At 52.7% G+C, this 11,375-nt stretch overlaps 1 protein-coding gene across 1 annotated transcript in view; it reads right to left on the reverse strand.

The window, feature by feature from the left end:
* The window catches only part of ncanb (neurocan b), a gene marked incomplete at both ends in the record, with an annotated part of 48,714 nt that extends 37,844 nt beyond the window's left edge, over nt 1-10,870 (reverse strand). Inside the window, 2 exons of the mRNA XM_079740061.1 lie at nt 6,734-6,850; nt 10,819-10,870. Of these exons, the coding sequence (XP_079596187.1) occupies nt 6,734-6,850; nt 10,819-10,870 (169 nt within the window). The remainder of the gene's footprint in view (nt 1-6,733; nt 6,851-10,818) is intronic.
* Between the last annotated feature and the right edge of the window lie 505 nt (nt 10,871-11,375).

Raw genomic sequence — 11,375 nt, forward strand, 5'->3', positions numbered from 1 at the left:
GGAGGGAGGGAGGGAGGGAGGGAGGGCGAGAGAGAGAGAGAGAGCAAGAGCGAGAGAGAGAGAGCGAAAGATAGCGAGAGAAAGGAAGAAGTGGGAAAAGATAGAGAATGGGAGGGAGAGAGGAAAAGGGGGAGAGAGGGAGAGAAAAGGAGAGGTGGGGAGGGAGACAGACAGAGAATGGGACAGGTGTTTGCAGAAGAGGAAGGACACATCGGCCAGGGATTCCGATGGGTGGGAGGATGTTTGGCAGGAAATTAAATGTATTAACAGAGACAAGAGATTGGAGAAGGAGGGGCAGGTGCCTTCTTCCTTCAACCTCCAAATCTTGCTCTGTGCTGCGGTGTAATTTCAATTCGGCTCCTCTGCCAACGACACGCCGGAAAGGGGACAGAGAGGGAGGGTGTGAGCAGAGGGAGCTGTGTGAAAAGAAGCTAAACGGGAGGAGATGGAAAACGGAGTAACAGATGGTTTTGGAAGAGGGGAGACGACATGAGGGGGGGTTATGAAACAGTGACAGAGTGTGAGAAATAATAAACAGGGGCGCAGGGAGGGTGGTGGTTAAAGAAATTGGGAAGAGGAGAAATGATCACAGGGAAAAGAGGAAATGAAGAGAGGGGGGATGGAGAGAGGGGAGAGGGGGAGATGGAGAGAGGGGAGAGGGGGAGATGGAGAGAGGGGAGAGGGGGAGATGGAGAGAGGGGAGAGGGGGAGATGGAGAGAGGGGAGAGGGGGAGATGGAGAGAGGGGAGAGGGGGGAGATGGAGAGAGGGGAGAGGGGGGAGATGGAGAGAGGGGAGAGGGGGGAGATGGAGAGAGGGGAGAGGGGGGAGATGGAGAGAGGGGAGAGGGGGAGATGGAGAGAGAGAAAAGCGAGAGAGGGAAGGCAGCGTTCCCTAATAAACTCCAGGATATGAGTGGCGGATGGGAGCTGGGACAGGGAATAAAAGAGAGAGAGGGCGAGAGAGAGAGCGAGAGAGAAATGGTGAAGCAACAGAACATGAAGATGTAATCCGTGCAGTTGGGAAGCGCGCTTCCATGAAATAAATAACATGATTTTTCCTTTTTCTCCCCGATGTTATGTTTCCTGCAGTGGTAGAAAAAAGACAAAAATACAAACACAAGGACACGGCTTAGCGCAAAGGACAAGAAAAGTTGCTATCCAATTTATTCTGCTGAAATTGACATGAAAGTGTTCCACATCACCTGTGGATCAGCCTGACTCCCAGCCTGTCAGGTGTGACGAGGGCATTGCTCTTTGCTTACTGGTTTTTGCTCATGTGTAGGTGTGTGTATTTGCGAGTGTGTGTGTGCCTTTATGTATGCACACTCGTATAAGCGAATGGAGTTATTCCTTTGTTGCTGCAAGCCTGTGCTTGAGTGTGCTATTACATTGTTGTACTTTTCTGTGTGTGTGCGTGTGTGTGTGTTTGTGTGTGTGTGTATGGGTTTGGTTGTGATGCGTGTGTTTGTGTGTGTGTGTGTGTGTTTGATGTTGATGTGTGTGAGTATGTGTGTGTGTTTGGTTGTGATGTGTGTGTTTGTGTGTGTGTGTGTTTGATATTGATGTATGTCTGTGTGTGAGTGTGTGTCTTTGTGATGTGTGCGAGTGTGTGTGTCTGTGTGTGCGTGTTGTGATGTGTGCCTGTGTTGAGTATGTGTGAGTATGTGTGTGTTTGAGTGTGTGTTTGTGTGTGTGTGATGTGTGTATGTGTTTGGTTGTGATGTGATGTGTGCCTGTGTGTGTGTGTTCGGTTTTGATGTGATGTGTGCCTGTGTTTGTGTGTGTGTGTGTGTGTGTGTGTGTGTCTGTGTGTGCGTGCGTGTCTGTGATGTGTGGTATCGTAGCCCAAGTCGTCTACTACTGCTTGGATGGCTGCACTGTTTGATGGCTTGTGTTTGTTTGTCTGCGTGTGGCTCCATGGTTGTGGTGGGTCGGCGGGGGGGAGGGAGGGGGGGAGGAAGGGAGGAGAGAGGGAGGGGGGGAGGGAGGGAGGAGGGGGGGAGGGAGGGGGGAGGGAGGAGGAAGGGAGGGGAGGGAGGGAGGAGGAAGGGAGGGGAGAGGGAGGAGGAAGGGAGGGGAGAGGGAGGAGGAGGAAGGGAGGGGAGAGGGAGGGGGGGAGGGAGGGAGGAGGAAGGGAGGGGGGAGGGAGGAGGAAGGGAGGGGGGAGGGAGGGGGGAGGGAGGGAGGAGGAAGGGAGGGGGGAGGGAGGGGGGAGGAAGGGGGGGAGGGAGGGAGGAGAAAGGGAGGGGGAGGGAGGGGGGAGGGAGGGAGGAGGAAGGGAGGGGGGAGGGAGGGGGGAGGAAGGGAGGGGAGAGGGAGGAGGAGGAAGGGAGGGGAGAGGGAGGGGGGGAGGGAGGGAGGAGGAAGGGAGGGGGGAGGGAGGGAGGGGAGAGGGAGGGAGGAGGAAGGGAGGGGAGGGAGGGAGGAGGAAGGGAGGGGGGAGGGAGGGAGGAGGAAGGGAGGGGAGGGAGGGAGGAGGAAGGGAGGGGGCAGGGAGGGAGGAGGAAGGGAGGGGAGAGGGAGGGAGGAGGAAGGGAGGGGGGAGGGAGGGAGTGAGACGTTAGGAGTCGAGAGTGATTTGTTGGTTTTAGACAGCGGAGGTCGGGCCTGAATTCCTTTTCAATTAGGGGCAAGCGGGGGAAATGGAGTCGGTGGGGGGTGTAGCAACGGCCGGGTGGGGGGTTTAGCGACAGGGGGGGGGGGGGGGTGCGACGTCGGTGTGTGGGACAGCCTTGAGCCCTGTGTGTCACGCCCGCGGGACGACATTTCTGCGGCCAACTGGCAAAATCGATGGACACACGCACTCGTGCTGTGCTGTGTCCTCACCCCGGCTCGTCTCGCTGTGGTCGCCGTTTTAGAAAGAAAAAAAACATTTCGAAAAAGAAGACGTGAATCATTCGCATTGGCCTTCTCCATTCCATACCTCGCTGCCTAACTGCTCTCCAATGGAGGACAAAAGAACCCACCCAAAAACAAAAAAACAATAACTGCAGACTCATCTCCATGGCAACCTCTCACCGCGCCATGCGTCATGTTCAGGCCTACTGTAAGCCCAGAGGATGGCTACGGCAGGGTTCCACATTTCTACCAGCGCCTTAAAATCCCTTCAGGGATTAGGAGGCGGGGGAGGGAGGAAGAGGAGGAAGAGAAGGAATGCTTAAAGGAGGAAAGGGCGAGACCGCTGGGGTGGCAGTGGAGACTGGTTAAAGTGCTGACTCACTACCCAGACACGCCCGCCTTTTTGCCTCACAGACGGGCAACCGGAATAACGGACGGACAGATGCACGGACATGCGGATAGAGAGAGACAGCAAAGTTGGAGAGGATGGACACGAAGACAGACAGACAGCCTAGTGGATAGACGGACGGATAGACATAGACTGCAAAGTAGACAACGATAGACAGGAAGACAATGAGCAAAGCAGACAGACACGCGGGTAGACAGAGACTGCAAAGGCAGACAGAAAGACCGCAAGACGGCAGACAGACATGTCCAGACAGACAGACAGCCAGAGAGACAGAGGAGACGGAAAAGACAGACAGCAAAGCAGACAACAGACGGATGGGCAGACACTGCAAGATTGACGGACAGACAGACATGGATAGACAGATTGACGGACAGAGAGACAGACATGTCCAGACAGACAGATAGCCAGGATGACAGAGGCGGTTGAAGGGGCTTCCCAAGGTGCCCCCCATGTCTCACACCCCCCCGGCCCGACAGCCGTATAATCAGCCGGAGGCACGCGTCCAACTGACAGGCAGCCACTTCTGCACAGACAAACTGTTGATCTACACGCCAAACTTGTCGAAAGTAATCAACTCTGAGAGGTTTTGAGCCGCGATCACAGCTCCAGAGAGCACCAGAAGGGACCGCTGCAGCCCTTCTTCCTGCCCGCCAACTAACGGGCTGATTGGAGCCTTTCAGGGGGAAACCGCACCGCTGACCAAGAAGCGCAGCTGGGTTCAGCATCACGGAGATAGGCCGGCCCGTGCTCAGACGCAGGTTAATGCAGTTCCTCGTTTACACCAAAAAAGAAACTGCAAATGCGCCAAACAAGATTGTACTCCATGAAAGCCTCACGAAAACCTTTAGGAGGATGAATGCTGTGAGACTGTGAGAGAGAATTTAACCACATTAAGAAATAACCACAATGACGGATGATGACCTTAAAACAAAGGACGCACTGACAAAATGTCTTTCCCCCAAAATACGTTCGGGAAACTTGCTTGCGTTCAAGACAAACGACATACACAGCATCTCCAAAAGGATCACGGGTTGTGCGGAGTTGTTCCACAGTCCTATCGGTCTTTTTCTGCCTCTTTCTTGTTTCTCGTGTCGCTTAGCCTCATAAATATTAACCAAAGACCACAAAGTTAAAACGGAAGCCATCAATAATCCAGCTCCCCTAAACATCATTTCCCCCTCCAAACCATTGCAGATCTGAGAGGATGTGTGGGGTTGCAGTGTTTTTTTCCTTTTTACACCGTGTGTATTTAGCTTAAAAGCACCAGCATAATACAGAGCAGAATTACAAGGGGTAATGGATATTACGCACCGCGTCGTCAACCACTGGCCAGTATCCATTAACGGTGCACTTCATCACATTCAGCTCATTCCACATCGTATGGAGAGCGGAAAGCCTTGTGAGGAGCTTGTTCCAAAATTTAAAGATCCTTCCCTGCTGTTTTATTGTATTATCCATTCCCCATGCAAACCCCCCGCGTAAGAGCCTCTCGGAGTTTAAACAGGCTCCACGGGCGCAGAACCAACAGCATTACAGCGCTGGATCAGGGCGGTTATGGTTATCCTGCATTGACCTCTTTGTCCTTGTCTTTTATTAATGTAAAAAACAGGAGAAACGTTTAAGCTGATTAACTGTATTATCTCACACCACTTAACACTGAAGGGGAGAGTGTAGTGCGTAAGTCAAATGTAGTACAGATCAATGATAAGGTGTTTTTAAGAGATGTTATTTGAAAACGCCCTTCCCCCCCCCTTTTGGCGAACGTCCTATTTGATTTTTAATGGCGATTGAATGCTTTTTCAACCGGCATCGGAAATAACGGTATTCTGAAAAATCAATACAAACCCACGTCTTATTCATGTGTTTGGCTGGTATCCACCCACATATTATTGATGCCGCTGATTCCAAAGGCCATAGGGATTATCACACACACACACACACACACACACACACACACACACACACACACACACACACACACACACACACACACACACACACGCACGCACGCACGCACGCACACACACACACACACAGCTGGAGCAGTAAAAGGTTATTGATAACCAGACTCGGCTGCCCGCTTGACCCCTGAACTTCGGTTATGACCTGTGAAATGCCGGATCAAGGCAGCTGAGGAATGTGTACGTTAAAACGGTCCTAGGCTCCAGTCCGCATGCTCTTAAAATGGTTATACGGGAAAGTTGCTCCACGTACAATCTAACATTCAACGCTTCATGGAGTCCTGAATCGACCACATCCTGTTAAGCCAAACAACAAATAACAAACCTTTTTTATTACTTCAGAATAAAGGAATCAGGCGAGGTCTGCGGGCTGCAAGAGCCACGGGCAATGAGCCGCAAGGGGGCTTTCACTCTATCAAACCCCATTGGCATAATCCAATATTTGCTATGGCTGCAACCACAGTGCTTTGGCCGCTAACCAGAATCAATACAAATACATTGCACTGTCAACAAGCACCTCTCCTCGTGAGGTGGGAAGGGCTCATCGAGCCAGAGCCAGGGGCTCGCTGGTCGTTCTGCTCCCGTTCAAAGCGGCGCCATAAAACCAAAAACGGTAAAACTGAAGAAGACGAGGAAGTCACTTCAGGTGCTTCGGCCGTTCGGTGACGGCTCCGGTGAGGAACCAGTGATTTTATTGCCCTTCCGATTTGCTGTTCCCCCCTCCGTCCTGATCGGCCGCGTGTGCCGCGAGTCGAAACCCCGCAATCAGCGGCTCCGCTCATGGCCGCTCTCAGGGCCCTTGTGGGGCCCCGCGTCCTGGTGCACACGAAGGGCCACGACGAAGAAGAAAGAGAGGAAGAGAGGCTCACACGGGGTGAGCGCATGGGTGCATGACCCCCCCCCCCCCCCCCCTCCCCCCCACACACACACAAGTGGATGCATAGTCTAGCACCCACATAAGTACACACACACAACAAACGCACACGCAAATGCACACGCACACGTGGATGCAATGGCCTCACCCCCCCCCCCCACACACACACACACACACACACACACACACACATGGATGCATAGGCAAACACCCACATGCATACACACACACACACACACACACACAAAGGCAACCGCAAACGCACGCGCACACACATGCACACACACACACGTGCACACGCAGCACACATGGCTGCACAGGCGCGGTAAACTGTGAGGATGCGCCTCGTTAAGTCTGGTTGAGATGGAAACCAGACCACCTCCCTCGCCCTCGGCACATCGGGGCCGGATCCACAAAAGCCTCGCAGAACAGCAACCAATCCCCAGCAGAAGAAGAGCCCAAGCAAAAACAACAACACCGAGGCCGACCACAGGCTCCTGGAGAGACTTTGGTACCCGTCTGCCAGGTTCAGCCTTCCACCGGTAGACGTTACACCAGCATATGCCTCCCTCCACGCTCTACCACCCTCCCTGAGGTGGGTATGTGTGTGACCTTGGCTGTGTGGCGACCTCGGCCCCGCCGTGACTCACCGATCTCGCAGCTCTCTCCAGAGAAGCCCTGGGGGCAGTAGCAGCTGTAGCCGTCTCCCTCCTGCAGACACCTGCCTCCGTGGAGGCACGGGTTGGTCTGGCACGGGTCCTTCTCCACTGAACGGTCAGGAGGGAGGGGGGGGGGGGGGGGGAAGGAGGGAGGGAGAGGTGATGAGGGAGAGAGAGAGGGAGAGAGAGAAGGAGGGAGAGGTGACAGGGAGAGAGAGAGGGGAGGTAGTGAGAGAAAGGGAGAGAGAGGAGGGAGTGAGACGAGGGAGGGAGAGAGGGAGAGGTGAGAGGGAGAGAGAGAGGAAGAGAGAGAAGGAGGGAGAGGGAGAGGTGACAGGGAGAGAGAGAGGGGAGGTAGTGAGAGAAAGGGAGAGACAGGTGGGAGTGAGAGACGAGGGAGGGAGAGAGGGAGAGAGAGAGAGGAGGGAGTGAGAGAGGAGGTAGTGAGAGAAAGGGAGAGAGAGGAGGGAGTGAGAGATGAGGGAGGGAGAGAGGGAGAGAGAGGGAGGGGGAGGTGAGAGGGAGAGAGAGAGAGGAGGTAGTGAGAGAAAGGGAGAGAGAGGAGGGTGTGAGAGATGAGGGAGGGAGAGAGGGAGAGAGAGGGAGGGAGAGAGAGGGAGGAAGAAGGCGATAGACAGTTGAGAGGGGAGAGAGAATGCAGGGATACAGAGACAGAGATAAAAAAGTTGAGAGGGAGGTGAGGGGGAGAGAGAGAGGTGAGAGGGAGCGAGAGAGCGAGATAGGGGAGAGGTAGGCCGTGAGGGAGGGAAGGAAAGAGGTCAGGGAGAGAGAGAGGATGGGGAGAGAGATAGAGGTGGAAGAAAGAGAGAGATATATAGCGGTGGATGGAAATAGTTAAGAGGGGTAAAACAGATTAAGAGAGAGAGATTGAAGTACGGGGAGGGGAGAGGTTGCGATGGAGGAATGGAGAGAAGGGACAGGGGTTAATTAGCAAGACGGGAATAGACAGTGTGAGACAAACGCACGTTTAGAATTCGCTTTGTACCAAAGAGGGTGCAGTGACACACAGTGAACGAGAGCCTCCAACATCGACAAACTATGCTGATATCGCTCTACGCCACGGAGACGGAGCGAGGCTGGAGCAGACAGTTTGTGGAATAAGGGGGGGGGGGGGGCGGGGACTGTACCAGTCTCCAGGTGACCGATTGGCTGTTGCGATGTCTGTCACGCTCCCGTTTTTATCACGACCGATGCCTGGCAGGCAAAAAGACGCTGCCAGCACGAGCACACACGCAAACACACCACATACAGACACGCGCACACGCACGCACACACACTTGTACAAACACACACACACACAAACACGTACACTCACCAACACAACTGAGTCCCACTAAATTAGCTGATGATTGCCCAGTCGGGCACATCGGCGGGCACCCCTTTTTATAGCGCATTACAAGCGTTGCAGGGCCGGTGATGAAGCCCTGGTACCTGGCCTGGGCTATAACTCTACCGCCGTTTCAGGGAGATGTTTCGGAGGCCGAGCTTGGCGGTAATATGAAGATTAAGTCGTAATTATTTCCCCCTTGTATTCAGGATGAGGCAGGGGGTGGGAGGATCTGACAAGGACGACTAGAGTGCACCCTGGGTTGTTATTTTTCGTCGTTCGTGTGTGTGTGTGTGTGTGTGTGTGTGTGTGTGTGTGTGTGTGTGTGTGTGTGCCTTTATTTTTAGTCTGTCATACACTGTGTGTGAGGGTGCCTATCTGAATGCTAAGCATGCTCATCCGAGTGTGGTACGTGTGAATGTGGGTGTGAGCATGCATGCATGAGCGTTTACCGAAGTGCATGTGTTTGTGTGCGCGTGTGTGTGTGCGCGTACACACTCTAACATTTGAGGAGAGTGATTGGATTAGTTCCGATTAGAAACAGCGCTTCAATAACAGTTGCGAAGAGGGTGTAACGAAGGTGTGCGTTTGTGTGCGCGGATGTGCGTTTTATGCTAGTGTATGTGCACGTGCATGTTCAGCAACACGGTGGGCAGCCGGGTAGATTAAGTAAGTGTGGTTTTATTATCCAGTCCTGATAGCACCGGAGCCTCTGACACAATCTGCCAGAGCATCTTCCATAATAACTGCCAGACTCGCTTAATGATGTATGAGCAGGGAGATAAAAGTTCACCTCCTGGCATCAGAGGAACCGTCGTCTGCGTGTTTGTATAGTATCGATGTGTGTTGGTTTGTGCAAATGTGCAAGTGTTTGGGCGTGTGGGCGTGTGGGCGAGTGTGTATTCATCCGTCTTATGAAGCGGTGCTAGCCTCCGCTCCTCAGAGTGAATCACACATGGCTGGGGGACATATAAAGATAACGCACGCTGCACTTCTTTCCTATTGGGGTCGGGCCCCCTCCTCGTTATGGAGTTAGGGGGCCCTCCCTTGTTATGGAGGTAGGGGGCCCTCCCTCGTTATGGAGGTAGGGGCCCCTCCCTCGTTATGGAAATAGGGGCCCCTCCCTCGTAATGGAAGTAGGGGCCACTCCCCAGTTATGGAGGTAGGGGCCCCTCCCTCATTATGGAGGCAGGGGTCCCTCCCTCATTATGGAGGCAGGGGTCCCTAGCTCGTTATGGAGGTAGGGGCCCCTCCCTCATTATGGAGGCAGGGGTCCCTAGCTCGTTATGGAGTTAGGGGCCCCTCCCCCGTTATGGAGGCAGGGGTCCCTAGCTCGTTATGGAGGTTGGGGCCCCTTCCCTGTTATGGAGGTAAAGGCCCCTCCCTCGTTAAGGAGATAGGGGCCCCTCCCTTGTTATGGAGGTAGGGGCCCCATTGTGGGGGAGGCACTGAATTGAAACAAAGGCAGAAAACATTTGGAAAAGGCTCATTGTTTTCAGCCATCTGACCTTTAAAACCAAACGTAAGCATATCTTACCAAGCATTATGGTACGACTCTGCAGTGCACAAGGAATGGATGCGGCAGAGAGCCTCTGTACGTGTGGGCCCATTAATTACCCCATGGCAATTGGTCTTCATGGAAAGCCTAATACTTTTCTGTTTTTGTGTGTGTGTAAACATATTTGTATAAATGTGTGTGTGTGTGTGTGTGCCTGCGTGCGTGTGTGTATATATATATATATCTGTGTTTGTTTGTGTATGAATGCGCATAATTGTGCACAAGTGTGTCTATAAATGTGCATGTGTATATCATTTATTTGTATGTGTATATATGTGTGTGAGTGCTTCTATAAATATGTGTATGGGTTTGTGAGTGTGTGTGTGAGTGTGAGTGTGTGGGTTATGTGAACCTTTGCATAACTATGATTCCGTGTGTGCGCTTGGTATAAACGCGTGTTTCTGCATGTGTATGTGTGTATCGTTACTTAATTGCATACCACGTTGTGTGTACCAGGGCTAATTTTACTGTACTGATTATCTTCACCCTTTGCCACAACCTCAGGAGCACAAATTAAGCACAGTGTTCTTTGTTGCACCAAGCACGGTTTTATAAATAAAGATTGCCTTGACAAGAGCCATTCCCGGAGCCTGGGGACTGCGACTCGGAGCACTCCATGTCGGGAACGGCAACGGCAAAATATACAAACTATATTTAGCCGCTAGCCGTAATAACTTTGTGTAGGAGCTTTCATTGCCCACATTAAAAGCAAAAAAACCTTGCATTTAGGACTGTTAGGTTAGCACTGATGGATCCATTGCCATAAAAGGGATGATTACACATCCAACTCAAGTGGATACAAAAATTTTATTATTGTGCGTTAATGCTATATGTGAACCGTACTTCACGCATCTGTGTGTGTGTGTATGTATGTGAGTGTGAGAGAGAGTGAGAGTGAGAGAGAGTGAGTGAGTGACTGAGAGTGAGTGAGTTGGTGAGCGTGCGTGCGCGTGTGTGCACGTAACTGTGACTCAGAAAACCGGTGTCCACGGCCTGCAGTTCAAAGAGGTGGGAAGGCAGGGAGAGAGGGAGGATTTACAAATAAAGACATGTGCACTTTAACAAGCAACCCAGAGTGATGGCGAGAGCACGGAGGACAGCGCTGCTATACCGTGGCAAATCAGCTCATTGATTCGCTCGGCAGACAGTTAGGGACGACCTATTACACACCACTGAGGCCATAGTCCCCGCCCTCCGTCTTCCCGCGGCAGTCTGCTGACATAGCGCGTGACATCTACGTCAGCTCATAAGATGACACCGGGTTGTTAAATGCGCTCATTCTGCAAATGTGTGCCGCGTGAAATAAATGTGTGCGACAAAAAGTGCATGCGTGCAGCATTGCTCTGTTCTTCTAATGCCAGCATTTCTTCACAGAGGACGGGCGCGAAACAGAAAGACACACACACGCACACACGCACGCACGCACACGCACAGACGCCACACACATGCACACACACACGCACGCACGCACGCACGCACGCACGCACACGCACACACACACACACACACGATCATTCACAGTGGCCTAATTCGCAGTCACATCCAACAAACCCAACCCCACCTTAAGGGTCCGCGAAACACAGACATGCGCTCCTCCTCTAAATGGTTGTAATTGGGTAATTTTGTTGTGATGGCTAAGGCTGCCGAAGCGGGATGCTTAATAGGCTCTCGGCTGGTGTGAATTACCTCCAATGACGGTGAATTACCGCCAATGATGGTCACGAAAC

Source organism: Pollachius pollachius (genome assembly GCF_949987615.1).
Source record: "Pollachius pollachius genome assembly, chromosome: 7".
NCBI lineage: Eukaryota > Metazoa > Chordata > Actinopteri > Gadiformes > Gadidae > Pollachius > Pollachius pollachius.